Source organism: Gasterosteus aculeatus, chromosome 18 (genome assembly GCF_964276395.1).
Source record: "Gasterosteus aculeatus chromosome 18, fGasAcu3.hap1.1, whole genome shotgun sequence".
Lineage (NCBI taxonomy): Eukaryota > Metazoa > Chordata > Actinopteri > Perciformes > Gasterosteidae > Gasterosteus > Gasterosteus aculeatus.
In genome coordinates this window covers 9021688-9038759 of record NC_135706.1, presented here as the reverse complement: position 1 = coordinate 9038759, position 17072 = coordinate 9021688, and the positions used below count along the sequence as shown (strand labels likewise).

Here is a 17072-nt window from a genome sequence, read left to right as displayed (position 1 = left end):
ATGCTTGGCAATGCAATTTTCTATTGTCACTTTCTGTAATTGTTGATCAAAGCGGATGCTGGGCAGGAAGAACGGTGAAAAAAGAGAGCAAAGGCAGTCGGCAGCATATTGATGGATGAAATAAGAAAGAAAGCGGTAAAGCAGGGAAGTAGGGAGGGATTGAGAGAAAAACAGAGACAGCACACACACACACACGTTTTTAAGCTCCTGATTGCTGGTGGGACTGGCACAAATCCTCACGTTGGCACAGTTCCAGGGTGACATCCTGTTGCCAGGGGCGACATTATGGTTCGGCCGCAGCCAAGGAAGGACCAAGCAGACGGTCACCTTGAGCCCTGCCAGCCTCCTGTTTAGTTCTGACACCACCATTTATCGTCCGCGGCTCTGGGTAAAACAGCTTCACACACACACACACACACACACACACACACACACACACACACACACACACACACACACACACACACACACATACACACACACACAAATAAAACACATGGGGTTAAAAATAGCTTTGATGCCCCCCTCTCCCCCCCCCTCCATATCATACTTCTGGGAGTCAGCAGTTTCACCTAGATGGTTAAACAAACATGGGCCGAGCCTTCAAGGCCAGACCGTTAACATGAAGCCATTACTTAGTTGCAGCCTCAGAACTGTGGCAGCAGGGACAGCGTGGGATAGAGCTGCAGAGTTATTTATTCTGCTGCTTCTTTCTGTCTTTCCAGATTGTGTTTATGACTTGTTGCCATAGAGGCAGTCGCATGACAGCCAGCACAGGATTTTTTTCTTCGCCCTGTGGGCTTATTGGCCACGTCTTGTTCAGCTTCTGTTACTGCAACAGGACATAATGTGTGATAAAGTGTGTGTGTGTGTGTGTGTGTGTGTGTGTGTGTCTGTATACCGAGAGGTGTTTATTGTGGTAAGTTCATGCTAGTGTCTCAGTGACAGCTTCCTTTGCTCATCAGATCAGTCAGTGAAGGTTTGAGTGACAAGTTGTGAGATAAGGTCACACAGGGCCCACCCATCCAATATGTAGCGTGGGCCCGCCTTTATCTACTTTCAACCCTCTTTTAAAGATCACACCTTCATGAAGGTCAAGGTGTATTCCAATATAATGAAAGGATGTTTTGCAGGCATTATGGACAATTTAAGGCACCGTGGAACCGGTATGGACCATTAACACGGAGCAAAGTTCCGCTGTAACGGCCCCGATTCTGTCAGATTGAAGCATCAGATAGTTTTGACGGACGTGCAGAACAATGTCCTCACAGATAAAATCCTCACACCTCAGCCCGTGACCCTGAAACGCATTCCGCCTCTGTCTGAATTACTTTGAGTCTCGTGCATGTGCTTATCTTTCATCCACAGACACCTTTTCTTCCTTCAGTGGAGACTTCTGCCTCTGGCGGTCCATTTAGCACTCGAAGGTTTTTAAATAGAGGTCAGACGGTGACGCTGTGACCTCTGAGAGGGTCAGCTGGCCAGAAGAATGTGATTAAATCAGCATACCTGAGTCAGTAGTGAAATAAGTAATTTTAATTCAATCTGCTTGGAGTACCAGATGGGTTTGGGTTTTCCACAGCTTTAGATGTTTTCATATAAGCTGCCTCTCACTGAATAGAGCATTAACATTTATAGTGGACTAAAGCTGGACTGAACCTTTTCTTTACTCTTTTATCATGTTAATAAAACCCAACTTTTGTTCTAAATATCCCTTTAAAAAAATACATTTTCTCAGCTCTCCACTTATTTTGTGTCATTATTTACTGCTGGGAGGGAGTCCATGGTCCATTTTCATTTACCTATTATGGAAAACTGGGACTATGAAATTCCCATTGTGCTGCATGCTGACATCTCTCACTAAGGCTCCCGCTGCCGACAAACAAACATAACCAGCCACCTGACACATCAAACTCTGTGTCCAGCTTTTTAATAATTCAAAAACGTTTAGTGAGAAAATGTGAGCATTCAGGCGTGTTTAGGAAATTCAAAGTATGTGAATAATGCCTCAACTGTATTACTGACAGGACAGGTGGGTGTTTTTAGGAAGGAAAGAGGAATACATATGCTGGTTGTAAAGATTATTCAGATTTATTCTTAGTAAGACAGAAAATGCCCCCAGCTGAATAAGAGCAAATACACACAAGCGTCAAACAATCATTTGTAGATGATTCTGCTTCCAGTCAGTATTTTTTATTTCACAGCAAAGACCCCTAACTGAATTTACTGCTCTGGCCACAGTGATTTATTTAGTTGTGCTGACGCCGGTCCTTTCACTTTCCTTCTCCCTATAGTGTGTGGCGGGCCACTGAACCTGGATAAAGAGCTTAGACTGTCTGACCCACTCCTGCGCTCACACACACAGACACACACACACACACACACACACAAACACACACACATTCATAGAGAGAGCAGTAGAGAAACACTGAGCTAAAAATATTTTTTCAAAGCCAAATTGAGTCTCTGTAATGCTCTTAGTGCCACTGAGTGGCGTTTTGATGTGACCCCTGGTAGCTCCCCTGGAATAGATGCTTTGTATCTGCCTCATGTTCACTGTGTCGCTTTTTGTATAGTGGTAAAATGTGGTTTTGTTCAGTTTAACTGAATTTACCTGACAAAAGGGTCCCTGAAAAGGAGGATGGAAATTGCAGCTCAAATCCACATAAATCACGGTGTAACTCGGTGTGTTCTGACACATCATAGTATTTGCGGGGTTTTCTGCATCATTCCTTTCATAGATGAGGCAAAACTATATCATTAAAATGTTTACATATCTTTATCTTTTTTTTAATTTCATGTTGGATTTTTGTATTTTATTTTATTTGTACAACACGGTCTTCTATTTGTTATTTTTTACATAAAAGAAATTCCTTTTTTGTGTCAGTACTGCAGGTGTTGAAATCCCCGTATCAGTGGCCTGGCTGTAATGAACGCTGATATTTGGACATTTTTGTTACAGGCAGAATGTCTTCTCTGCACATCTGGTGCTGAAAGGGGAGTGATGGTGCTTGAGAGAGGAAAGGGGTTGTTTTGATAATCACTTTGACTTGTTCCCCCCTTCTTACTCTCTTTAATATGGTTCATTATTACTGAAATGTAATTAGCTATGCTAATGGGCTGGCATTTGGACTTCCGTCTCGGCACTTATGTTGGGACTGGTAAAAATGTGCTGTCAATGAGGTGGGATGGCGGATGGAGAGGCTGAATAGGAGTGTAAGGTTCGAGTGGATGTGCTGAGGGTGTTATTGAGTGTTAGGGTGAAAGTACTCCGGCGGAAGTGCTGAGGAGGGTTTTTTAAATTAGGAATTGTTGGGGTGAAAGAGAAGCGCCGGAATCAGAAAGTGGATGAAGAAGCTTTTTGGGGGGTGGGGGGAGTCGAGGGGCAGAAAAGCTCCAAAACCTGTCAAATTACCGTGTCAATAAATGTGTTTCTGCGTGTGTTGGGTGTGTGCTTGTGAATGTGTTTTGTATCAAGCAAATACAGGCTGCCCCTGTAGTGCACACAAAGACATCCATTTAGTACATGATAGCTTTAAATGGCCTCTTATTTTGAGGAAAAAAATGCATTACCTCTATAGGAGTGTAGCAGGATCTCGTACAGCAGCAAGGTGTCAACATGGCCATCGGGACTCAGTGGAGCTATTCATGCCTCCATGCTCCTGTTGGAATTCATATGTCCGCCGGCTTGAATGATATAAATATAATGTAATTAATTAATGCATTAATAAATGAATGCTTTCGAGCAGAATGTGTAACCTTGTGCATTATGTGTGCAGCGCCATTCCATTTCTGCTAGACCATAATGACTTGTGGAGTCATCAGTAGATTAAGAGAAATCAAAAAGGCTCATGGTTCATCGAGGAGGCTGGATTGTAAAAGCTGAGATTTTTCCTGTGTTGTCTGCTCTTCTCTCTGCACCGTACCTTAGACCAGACACTTATAAAGAGAGCTTTGCATACTTCAATCTGTACTTACCCACTAGGTGGCGCTGTGTTTCTATACACTCAAGTGGCTGAATAGAAATAGTCTTGGCTGCTCAGAAAGAAACCCAAATATCCCCGGGGTGAACAGAGTACAGTATGAGCAGAAACGGCGTTAGTCTATCCTCCAGTAGGCTGTTTGTTTTTCCTTTTAACGGGTGAAAAGAGGATGTTCCTCCCGTCCAGCCATACCTGTGTGAGTGCCAGGGGCCGACCCGCTTCCGACCTCGATAACCTCAGAGAGGGTCTGATGTTTTGAATGGCTGCCAGTGGCCCCATTGGGGATCAAGACCAGCTGAGGTTCAGTCTGTTTTAAGCCTCCAACCAACACCCCCCTTATCTCCCTCATTTCTCTCTTGCAACACCCTTGAGGACTGCAGCCTAAAGGAGATTATTGGTTTATTCTTGCACATACAGTAGCAGAGAAAACATTCCTGTTTTTTTATCAGATGTTTAGTGTGTGTGTTTGTGTGTTTGTGAGAATGCACCTGCCCGCCCTGCATTTCATCCAACTCCCATGGTGAGACCTAATAAGTCCCATGAATCCTCACCATCTTGTCTTGATTTTGTCCCGGGGTTGTTTTTCTAAACAGTTTAGCTCACCAGGGAAGTTCAGCTTTCTGCTGCACAGCTGGTAAAATATCTCTCAAACATATACATTGCATGTTGTTTTATTGGACTATTTGGAGTCCCATTAATCTGTAATTGATTTCTAATTTTCTGTTGCTTCCATGTAAATGTACTGTATTAAACCAAATCCGTTATGGGGCTAAAATGATTCTCATTGACAGTTTCAGCACCTTGGATAGTTCCCTTCAATCCCTGATTTAATTGATCAGAAATAAAACAGCTGAAACCTTACAAAACGTGGAGACTGGAATAACACATTTTGCAAGGGATTATTGTCCATTATTGTCTGATCCATTATTTACATTTACAGTTTACAGTTTAATGTGGGCTGCACAAAGAAAACATACATTTTTGTACTCTGGTCTTAAGTAATATGATTGAGTAGGCATTGTGAGTGTGCGCTTAAAGGCTATGTATATGTAAATATTTAAAAAAGCAAGGCTGCGGGATTATTTCTTTGAAACTCTTGCGCTCAGTCCATCTATTATAGCTGCACACACATAAACACGCTCAGGCACATACACAGTGATCGCACTTTACATTTAAAACACACATTCCTTTCAAAGACAGGTCTGTGGAGTAGGCTCACGATGGCATTATGGTGGCCAGTTTCAGGGCTGTTAAAGGGAGGAGTGTCAGCCGTGTGATTATCAGCAGACAGATAGCGGATGACAGCTGCCATTGGTTATTGATGACTTTCATAATTAAAATCCCTTATGGGGGGACCCAAAGAACAAAAGGGAAAATCACACAAATGATGAATGGTCCTTTCATCTATAAGGGTGATATAAGACCCACCAGGCTATTCCACCGCAAAATTGCTCTCTGAATCTGGTTTCAAAGAAGAACCGAATGTTTTTTACTCTGCCAAATCTTGTGTGTGTGTGTGTGTGTGTGTGTGTGTGTGTGTGTGTGTGTGTGTGTGTGTGTGTGTGTGTGTGTGTGTGTGTGTGTGTGAGAGTCTGTGTTTCCACGTGTGTTTGAGAATATAAGGGGCAAGATGTGAGGAAATTGACAGACTGACTAAGAGGGAGCATAGGTTAGACAGAAACGGAGCTAGAAATCAGACAGTGAAAAGAAGAGGTTCAAGTACTGCAAGTACCACTAGTATTTCCCGATGTAATTTTACTGCAGCACTGGAGGGGGTTGGGGGAGTTTCTTTGCCTGAGCAGTTCCTAGTAACCACTCTAATAACCCTTGCAGTTGTAGTGTCTTTGGGTGCTGAATTCAAAATTATTGAGTGAACAATACTGCCATTGTCAGCTGTGTGCTTGCTTTGATGACGAATTTACAAGCAGTGGCATAATTTCTGCTGCAATACAGACCACACACAAACCTCATACAAACACACAAACACACAAACCTCAAATCCTCAGATATTTTGTTCACCTCTGTTCTATTGTTTTCAATACAGCCCTCTCTCCCTGGGAGAAACAGATCTACTGTAGGTGACGGCTGTTTCAGACGAAAGCAGATCCCTTTTGAAGATGCTACAGTAGCAGATCAGATGGGCAGCTCCTGCAGGCTCTAAAGAGTAGAGAGTTGAAAGCCTCCAACACTGCATGGTATCTGTGTGGATGAGAAAGAGAGAGAGAGAGAGAGAGAGAGATGCATTTCTGTCCCGATATTGTGTTTGAACATTGTGTGTGCAGTCAGAGTAGAGCTCACACTTCCTTTCCTCCTAACCTGTTCTACCCTTCAACCCACCCACCACCCTCCTCATCAGCACGGGGCTCCTGTGACATCACTCATTCCCACGCACTCTGATTGGCCGGCCAATGGAGGGAAGTGGATTGTTCCCGCAGCCTACAGTGAGAAATTTAGAGAGAGAGAATGAACGTGGGAGGGAACGATACAGAGAGAGAGAGAGAGAGAGAGTGAGCGGGAGAAAAAGAGAGGGAGAACGGGACTAAGCAAGAAAGATTGATGCGAAGGCAAGCCGATACTGCACTGCTCTCCCTCACACACATACACACACAGTCTCATGCGTACACTCACATTACACTCTAAAGCTGCTTAATAGGCAGGAAAAACACTCAGTCTGACTGAGTCGGCAGCCTGCTGCCGCAGGACAGGACGGAGGACAGCGAAACGAAAGGAGACCAGGAGGGTGAAACCTTCGTCCGGGGTTTGACTCAGAGCAACAGTTCCACCGCTGTCATTTTTCAGAGGTCGAGCGTTCCAGGGAGCTCTTCAAAGAAGCGTCCCCCTGAAAAAGGAAGAGAGGCAGCAAGGGCAGGAGCAAGGGCAAGTACAGCGTCTCGCGAAGGTTGCCGTGAATGTCCTCTTCGTGTCCTCATGAGAGCGGGCAGGATTCCTGGTGTAGTTCGGGGTTCAGGATGGCACGGAGAACAGCGGGCGAAGGCTCCCCGAAAAAAACCACATCCCTCAACCTGGTGACGGGGTTCTTTCACTACCTCCGCGGTAAGTGGGACGGAGTGTGCGCCAATGTGTGTCCACTATTGAGATGGAGAGTGTGAGAAAATGAAGGCATGCTCACAGTGTGTGTGTGTGTGTGTTTGATTTAGCATGGCACTGCAGTATGGACTGGATGTGCCTATGCGAGTGTCATTTTCTTACTAAAAGTTCCCTGCAGGGGACATTTTTAGGGCTGTAGATACGGTGTGTTGAGTGAAACATGGGGTGGGGAGTGTGGGGGGGGGGGGGGGGGGCGTTTCCACTCTGGCAGAGTGTGTGCGCAGAGGTTGCTGAGCTCGGAGCCTGCAGACCATTTTGCATCTCTGTTTTTGACACTTCGGTGGTCCTTCTGTCTGCTCATCTGTATTTAGACACCATGCATTCAGCTTTCTGTCTCACCGTCTGATAGATTAGATCAGGCGGCCAGAGACTTTACTGCAATGTTTCTTAGAGACCAATGATGGTTCCACACTAGCAGAGAAGGTAATCAGGTGTGTTGAAACACTGCTTTGAGGCCTGGTTGCTGGGGACGGCTGTTTGCCTTTGTGATATTGGAAGAATGTGGGTGTGTGTTTAAGTGCGGTGTGTGTGTGTGTGTGTGTGTGTATGTGTGTGTGTGTGTGTGTGTGTGCGTGTGTGCGCGTAGTTCAAAGTCACCTCGTCCCTGAGAGCGAGAGGCTGGCACCACGCTCGTTCAGTCCTCTGTCACACATGCTCCTGCTCCGGAATAAGGGGGCTAAAGCTTTCTCATTCTCATCCAATGTTACCGAGCATGAATATTTCATCACTCCTGGACCCCCATCAAAGGATTAATTTACAGAACAGGGACCTGCTCACATATGACTTTGTATGAATGTATCTGCATTATGGTTGAACAAATCCCCCTCCCCCCCTCCCTCCCCTCTGATGCATACACACCCCTTCCCCTTGACTCCTGCCCACGATACCTAGTGACACACTAACCAGCTTGAGTGTAATCAAGCCGTCAGCATATTTCATTAAGGTGAAGAAAAGCACTGTGTCAGACGTCCCCTCTCACTGATAATGTGCTTATCTGGAGGATATTGCTCTGTGGCGCAGACGGGACAGAACAAAACATTGTCACATCTGTCAGTCACTGTACGTGATCGGATCCTTAAGAGTCCCGGGCAATCCAACCTTTGGTTTGTGTACGTTATAATGGGATGCATGTGTCAGCTGGACATGAATTGTTCAATTACTAATGTAACCGTCGCAAAAGTCCCAATTATTATTGCGTGGGCTGCAGGCAACAATGAATTTTGGTGTCAAAAGGGAATCGGGATGGAAAGATTACATCGTTTATACCTGCAGAACACACATGTACACTTTAACGCTTCTATTCTATGTTTGCCTGTGTGTGTGTGTGTGTGTGTGTGTGTATGTTTGTTTTTGTACTATATTTTGATATTTATTTTGCACATTTGAAAAAGATGAGGTTTGATTTCTGTTTTCATTTTGTCATTTAGGTTAAGTGGCTATTTTAACAGACACCAATGCTATTGATTGTGCCTTTACTCAATGTGGGTTTGTCACTGTAGCCACCACAATGTCCTGCCTTCAATGTAGCTAAATCAGTACATTCGACCGGCTTTGTTTGTGTGTGTGTTAGTTTTGTAGCAACAGATTGCATGCTTGGACAGTGTGCAGAAGTGAATAGCATCCTCTTAGAGATTATTGCGGAGATGCATGTCGTTACATAGGAAGGAACCACTGCCCTTCTATCATCTAAGGGGCATTTTTGAGGGCAGGATTTCTTTGTCCAGCCAGGCAAAATGTCATCTTTAAATGTCAAAAGCCTTTTCTTACTACATCAGTGTGAGGTGTGATGTGGTGTGATGTGGTGTGACTGCGTTCAGACACGTGAGACTGACTAGCAATAATATAAAAGTTAATTAGGGTTGCCAACCTGCTCTGAAAACCCAATCAAGTCTCAAAACAATAGACAATGAGAAGATTATGTTTAAATCCCCTCATTGTTAAACATGTGACTGATAATGGTGCATTGGGCTCTGATTTACAGATGAGCAGGAGGCTGTGCAGAAAAGGACATTCACAAAATGGATCAATTCCCACTTGGCAAAGGTAAGAGTCAAGTTGATTCCCACTGCTGCTGCCAGCATTGTGTGTACCCGTTCACAAACACTGGTGCTGGTGAGTGTGGATGTAAACGTATCTGTCTCATTGCTTTTCCATTTCCAATCCCTTTCATCTTCTTTGCTCCATCCATTCTGCTCTCTGGGGCGGGGGGGGGGTGGGACGGACTGTGCCAGCTAAGACCACACACAACCACAGTCATTCTGACTCGCATGCCTTTCATATTACTTTTTTTACCTCCCATCTCACATAGCTTGTAGCAAGGATTTACTCTCACTCTAATTATTGCTTTTACATCGCGGCATTTAATACACTGTATATCTGTTTTTCCCTGCGAGCTACTGTCAATGATTTAAGTCTTAGTAACCTGTGAGCCTTCTATCTCAATTTGGGCCAATTTAGATGGTTCAAGATAAGTTTCTAGTTGAAGTCTGCATTTCATTTACCTCCTCATGAGCTTGGACCGCAGTATATCTGTCACTTACACTAAACAATTACACTTGATGCAGCTGCATGCCAGTGGGCCATTGCATGCGTGTCATTTTTATATTATACCGCATTAGGCTCCACAATTTAACCCATCACTGCTTGAATAGTGTGTCAAGAACGGGCGGACAAGGCAAATATGGCACAGTGCAACACAATTAAGCGTTATTTCAATCCGCAACGCTGCTTTCAAGGTTTCCTATTCGATTACGACAGCTGTGCAGGCCTTGAACCACGGGGACATGGAGCAGAAAATTCATTTGAAAACCACTCAGGAGGGAAACAACCGTGGCGTAATATTAAATATCATGTCTCAGGACTGTGCCAGCAGAAAATTACAAACAGCCCAATACTTAAATTCCTTTAATTTTTTATAACATTTATGGAAGCACATAGTTTATTTATCAAGTAATTATTGATGCTCCAGAGCTAGTAGTCTTTTTGCTATTTCATGGTCACTGAAAATGTTGGGGTTTGTGTGATTAGGGAAAGATGGTAAGGATTTAGAGGCATATTAGGTTGAGGGATTCCTCAAACAGATTAAATAGTAAAGGAATAGTTCAAGATTTTGCAAAAGGCAATTATTTGATATCTTGCGGAGAGTTAAATGAGAAGATTATTACCACTCTACCGTCTGCATGGTAAACATGCAGATGGTAGAGTAGACTCTGGATGCAGCATCTGAGCTTAGCCTAAAGACTGAAAATGGGTGGCCTTTAATTCTTACTAATTAACACATCTTTGTTATTCAAAAATGATAACGTGCATTTTCACGGCAGCTTTTGTGTCAAACTATTTCTCGGCTGGAATCCGGGAGCTGCTCCAAGACAAGAAATCGTCCGGAACATAACCTCTCGTGAAACTACAACATGGCACGGCATCGACCTTTTCATGTTACTCTCAGCAAGAAGGGAAAAAAATCTGAATCTCTAACTATTCTTTTAACTTAAATGGGCTGAATTAGAAATGGACTGCCTGCCTATTGCCTCTCCACAGCGCCTAACAATGGCAATGGCTGAGCCGACAGCGTTAGAAGCTCAAACATGGACCATCAGTCCTGAAACTGAAACCCAATTCTTAGTACAATTCTTTCTGCAATAAACCTCAAGCTCAAGGAAATTTAATTTGAATTCCATTAAGATTCACTTTGATTAATTGAACAAATCAATAGATAAGTGATACTATCACACCTGTCCATCAGAAGAGTGAAGAGACGCTTCCCTCTCTACCTTGTTGATGAAATTACTCGCTCTCCTCGACCATCGTGAAACTGCTTACCCTTTCACCCGGAGTCTGCCGTTGCCGTAGTGACACTGATTGGCTTATATTTGTCTTCAAAAATGTCATGGTCGTCATGGCAGCTTGGTAAAGGTACGGAGAACTTTGTGACGACGCAAGGCCATTTTTCGGGCTGTAGACCCGGTGTGTTGAGTGAAACGTGGGGTCGGGGGAGGGAGGTGCTCAGGATCTGTTGTAATCAGTGTATTTCTTTAAAATGTCATTCCGTTAACCATAAATTACTAAAACAGCGGCACCTCAAATGTGTAAATACTCTTTTGAAAAGACAGAAATGTGTAAGAGAGACGGTCCGGATCATAGAGAGAGGGAAGAAGCTTAGCTCGGTTCTGCTTTCAGAAGGAGAGATCATGCCCTTGGCTACGCAGATGATTAGCCCACTGCTGTTATCACAGGTCTTTAATTCAGCGCCTAAAGGTATGTGATTAATCGTTAGGTGAGTTGAGACACGAGGGCTTCCTTTCACGATCCCTCCCCTCCCCCATACTTTTCCACTCCACAGGTTTAACAAAAGAAGTCGTATGAGCTCCGACAAAGAGTTTCAACGAGAGGATGTATTGGTGCTGGGAATTTATACATAAGATGAATGACTCTCATTACTCACCAAATTAAGTCACCTGTTATAGACCAGAGGTATGAACTATAAAAGCAGTGAAACAGTACTTTTGTTGTTTCCTTCATTTAAATAGGGGTTGTTGTGAACCTGCGTTAACATGTATAGTGTATTGCAGGATATAATGCTCGGAATAGTAGAACGTTGGTTCTCGTGTAAGAATCTGGCTCTAAAATTACACACCGCGCTGCAGTGGAGTGAAATGGGGGGGAATTCAGTGAGAGGGCCCCAATTTTCCATTTTGACAAATCCTTTCTGAGAAGGTTGAAGCTTAATTACCCAGTGACCAGCGGTGAGCGGCTGAGGTCTCCTCGTCACTCAGGCAAACCGACTCAGTACAGCAATCAGTGAACCAAGTGTTCTTAGAGATTACCGAAGCAGCAGCGAGGAGAAGCTCTTCTTTCGATGTTTACTTCCCTCCCCCCCTTTCTGCTGTGGGGCAGGACAGGGATGCTCACTAAAGTCAGACCCGGCACTTCTTGATGCGTAGTATGTGTTATTAAAGAACTGATTTGGTCATTTGGTGATATAAATTATATTTCTCTTCGAAAGTTGTTAAAATAAGTACACCACATTTATGTTTCAATTGTGGTAAATTGTAAAAACTCTGGTGATTCTCTCGCTTTTCATCTCACTCCACTACAGGGTCAAATTTGGAATTTGGAAGTTTTGGGTTTGTGACAAAACACCTGCAACTACTGACAAAGCCTAAGCTGTACTTTGTGTTTAGTGCGCATTACCAAATGTCAGCACGCTCATGCTGTAAAATATTTTCCAACAGTTTTGCCATGTAGACGAATAGAAGTCAAGCCGTCCTTTGTTGCTGGGTTTGTCAGCAGCCATTTCCATGTGATGTCTTTCTAGTTAACTGCCAAAAGTATTTAAGATTATGCAGGATTTTAGCAAATTAAAAAACGATTACTCTTGATTTTCAAAATGTAAAAGAAATTTACATTGCTGCAATTTACTTACAAATGAATTGAACCCATTCAGAAACTTGCAAACAACTTTACCCTAATGATTTGCATGAGAGGCGTCTGGTGTCAATTATTTTTTTAAACTAGATTGCAATTCAAAATGAAACCGTCCGTGAATACTTCCGTTCTTCTCTCGGTTTCCCCCCTTCCTCTGTCTTATATGTTGTGGATCTTTTGGAATCCAGTGTGCAAAGTGTACCAGAGGAGTGACAAGAGAGCACAGACAGACGCACATCCCGAAACTTACTTCCCGAAACTCACAATCAATTATGCCCCAGACTCTCATATGTAATTAGCACATTAAGACCTTGATTCATTTTTTGGCTGAGCAGAGGAAATGAATATTACTTTCTCATTTTGTAATTAGTCAGAAATGTCCTCATTAGCTTTTGGATTATAGTGAACAAATAGGTAAATTTATCTTCAATTAGCTCATGGCATAATCGATCCCTTTGAAGGCGTCTTTGTAAGTATTTCTTCAGTCACGTCGTGATGGGGTACAAGTGCTGGATATTCTAATATGCAAAACCCTGATATGACATTAGAAGAGGAATTAGCAAAAAGAGCTGCTGTATTTGGTAATTAATTTTGAAAGACGTGAGTTTTCCCTTTGCCTTCTATCATTTCTCTTGCCGATGCTCTTTCTCCTCAATTATCCCCCTCTAGTTAATCCACCATGTTGGGGGATTGTACGTTTCTGCCTTTTTCACCACACACACTCCATTTGCCCTACGCCACACAGACATCCTTAGGCATACATCTCTGCTTACGCCGTCTCTCTCTTTCTCCTTCACTCCTTTTGCCACTAATCTCCCTGTGAATGGCTGGTTCGTATGAGTGCCCCCCCCCCCCACACACACACACCCCTCTAAACCTCTCCTCAGCCCCAGCATGTGACTGTGCTTTAAGAGAAATCCTTGATGTGGCGCTGGCAAGCAACAGAGATATGTGGATTTCCCCGAGTCTAGAAGTCTGTGTCGGGTCAGGAAGGAAGTCAATGAGAGGGATACTGTTTGAAATCATCAGCATATTTTAGGATTTGAGGACCCCATTCAGAGCCTGCTGAGCCTCTGCTTGTCTGACTCCGTCAGGAATATTTCAGGCTTGAAGTTTTCTTCGAGGATTTTTTAAAAGATAAACATATGTTGAAATTAACGTCTAACAGTGTAATGCATTTATTGTATTTTGGTTTATTTATAAGATGTGCTACTTAGAGTAGGATAATGTTGGGGAAAAAACTCCTCTTGGCTTTCTCGTACATTGCAAGAGCTTTTAAGACTTAAACCCCAAGGTTTAGCATTCCATGAAAACTGAGAATCCTTTGTATGAGTTTATGGCGACGAAAGTTAAACAGTGACTTTACGCAGCTAATTATACCCATGCACCTATTAAGAAATGAGTTTTGTACAGAATAAAAATTGTTCCTTTCCCACTGGCACTACGTAATGTCTATTTGGCTTGTTTTCACATATTGTTAAAAGTCTATAAACGTTTACGCAATGTATTCTCATGGGTATGCTTGTTTACTTATGTAGCGTGTCCCTCCGCTGGTGGTGACGGACCTGTTTGAGGACATCAAAGATGGCGTGATGCTGTTGGCCTTGCTGGAAATCCTTTCTGGACATAAACTGGTGAGTTTCACGGTCATTTATACTGCATATTTTTTAATCCCCCCCCTCGAAATCAATTTGAACTGGATCCAATATAAAACGGAACAGACTCGTTCAATAAAAGAGAGATTTTTTTTCTCACATAGAATAATAGACGGTGGTGCTGCTGCTGCAAATCTCAAAAGAGCTCCAAAGCTATTAGCACAGTACATGGGAACCGAGCCACAATTGCATAGAAATGTGTATTGATCGGCTTTTATTTAGATGTTTGAATTGAATCGAAAAGCCCAGATTAACAAGGACAGATCATAGTTTACATTATAGACATTCACACACACACACAGGGTGAGGATTTACCTTGGCCTGTGTTGCCTTAGGTCCAAGCTGCCCATGTCCTATTGATCCGGCTGTTTGTAGTCAAATACATCTCTGATTGGACCTCTTGTTTTTTTCTCACTTTATTAACTAACACAAATACATTAAAACAATTAAAGGACAAAATCTGATATCAGAATCAAATATTGTCTGTGTTGTACCAAGTGTGCTCTCCCACTATAAGTCCCATACATCTTCTTTTCTATTGTGCTGTTTAGTTTTATCCACACTATCTTTAATCTTTCTCACTATTTCTTTCTCCCCATCTCCGTTGTTCTTTTTCCTTCCAGCCATGTGAGCCAGGGAAGAAGCTAAAGAGGATCCACTGGGTCGCCAACGTCGGTACAGCTCTAAACTTCCTTCAGGGAAGGAAGGTAAGAGTTCAGGGCCTTCTTTTTATGTTTTTTTTTTCTCCTTCTGCTGCTCTCCTTGCTCAGCTGCTGCCCTGTGGGTGCAGACATTGAATCCTGACCTTGTGTGGCCTGTTTCTCCTTCGTCTCTGCCTCGTACTCTGTCCACCTTTACACACCCCTGATTTATCTGACGCCATTATGCTTTGTTTTCACATCCCTGCAAATGGTTTGTATATAAATGACAAAGAAAGTCTGGCATTCATACAGCAGGTTTGATACATTTCTGCTACGTTATATCTAAATTGAATTATCCCTCATTTGTTTGTTTGCCTACAAATTAACAAAAAGTCCATAAAATGTAGTGATTGGACCACGACTTTTACACTTGAGCTGATCCACCACAACTGCTGGTCACACACAACCACTTTGTGATATTATTGCATTTTCCCAGCTTCATTGACAGACGTACAACCAGAAATGCCTAATTTGGGTTTGGACGTAATCATCCAACTGCATCAACTGCCCCTCCGTGAGATTAGTTAAACATTTTCGAAGCTCCACCCAGCCCGTCCTTGGATATACATAAATAAAGACATAAGCATGAGCTGGTGTCTGCAGGGACATTGATTTGTCATCCTCAAGTGTGACAGGGTTAAAACCATAAACCCTACACCAGTAATCTGCAGTCTGGAGATGAGACATTGGTGGGCACTCTGCTGTCTATGTCTTTCTGTGAATGTGTGTCTTCATAATTCTGTGTGTAGAAAAATGGAATGTAAATATTTTCTGAGTGTAAATCTGATGTCTGTCTAGACCGTATTTACATTTTGCATTAGAGGATGAATTTTAGAGCATGTTCCTCATAGAAAAGTGTTTTATGATGTTTTACAGTTTAACCATTTGAACCCTGTTACAAATGCATTAGCTGTGAGGTTTAAACGTATAGCTATAGTGTCCACAAGGTCTGCAATTATTTTTATTAGCGATGAATCTGTTGATTTGGTTCAAAAGGATGTTAATCGATTAAACGTAATAATGACATGAAGCAGTAAACCTGCACTTTTAAGAAGCTTGAACAAGAAAATGTTTGGTATAAAAACCTTTTGCAACTACACAGATTTCTTACTCCTAAATACAACTACAGTTGTATGGTTACCTGTATTTCTTATTCTTGTGTGTGCTGACACAACACAAAACACAAAACATTGTGTTGCCGGGATGACCTGCTGTGTTTTCTAATATAAAACCGTATCTTGCATGTATTTTTATCAGCCACCATCCCACGCTGCCCGCGCCTGCCCCCAATCTCGTCTCCCATGCTTGTGCACATACGGAGTGGCTAGTAGTAACATGTGCTGGCCTGTTGTGCTGCGGCACCACAGTAATATAACCCTCTGTGTGATCATATAGAATACTTCATCATATCAACAGATACCGCCCTCTCTTTCTCCCTTTTCGTGCGCCGCTCTCTCTCTCTCTCTCTCCCCGTATCACTCTCTCTGCGCTCATCTCGACTGGATATAATCCCTGTTGCCTGTGCAGTGGTGATAGATCTCCCCTCTCAGGCAACCACTTGAGTTATCTCACCTCAGAGATGCTGTAGTCTGTGATCTCTCACAGTCAATGAGGCATCCTTCTTCAACCTGACTGATCAAAATGCTCCTCTTTTCTATTCTGCCCTCCAGTCTGCCTACAGAGGATCTCCGGTCAGTATGCACAACGTCACTGCCCTTGTTTGTTCAGGACATGAAATGGATACTGAGGATTACGCTCATACTTGATCATTTTGTACTATACGGAGTGAGGGAAATTGTTTGTAGTTATTCCATTTGATATATATATATATATATATATATTATAGAGAATTGTGAATGAATAAACTGGAATTTAATCTACAATGATATATATTGGATATTGTGTTTTGACACAGATCAAGCTTGTGAACATCAACTCCACAGACATTGTTGATGGACGGCCATCAATTGTATTGGGGTTGATGTGGACCATCATCCTCTATTTTCAGGTAACATTCCTCTAAATTGATTTGCATAAGTGCTATTTATCAGATTAAAAATGCAATATACGTAATTCAGGATATTACTTTTAAAAAGTTAAATAATGAAACAAGAATATGAGAAGACAGTTTACCACTTAAAAACGTATTATGCAAAAACATAAGCGTGTTCCTTCTTTCAAACTGTCTTATTAGGAAAATA

At 42.7% G+C, this 17072-nt stretch overlaps 1 protein-coding gene across 9 annotated transcripts in view; it reads left to right on the top strand.

The window, feature by feature from the left end:
• The window catches only part of syne1a (spectrin repeat containing, nuclear envelope 1a), a 115025-nt gene that overhangs the window by 3121 nt on the left and 94832 nt on the right, over positions 1–17072 (top strand). For 8 of the 9 annotated variants that reach the window (XM_078093110.1, XM_078093111.1, XM_040159998.2 and 5 more), the window contains exons 1-6: positions 5495–7037; positions 9073–9134; positions 14054–14149; positions 14794–14877; positions 16542–16562; positions 16787–16879. In XM_078093110.1, coding sequence (XP_077949236.1) covers positions 6893–7037; positions 9073–9134; positions 14054–14149; positions 14794–14877; positions 16542–16562; positions 16787–16879 — 501 coding nt within the window. In that variant the 5' untranslated portion in view covers positions 5495–6892. Of the gene's footprint in view, positions 1–5494; positions 7038–9072; positions 9135–14053; positions 14150–14793; positions 14878–16541; positions 16563–16786; positions 16880–17072 lie in introns of those variants that run through there. The other variant, XM_078093108.1, reaches the window with a different exon arrangement.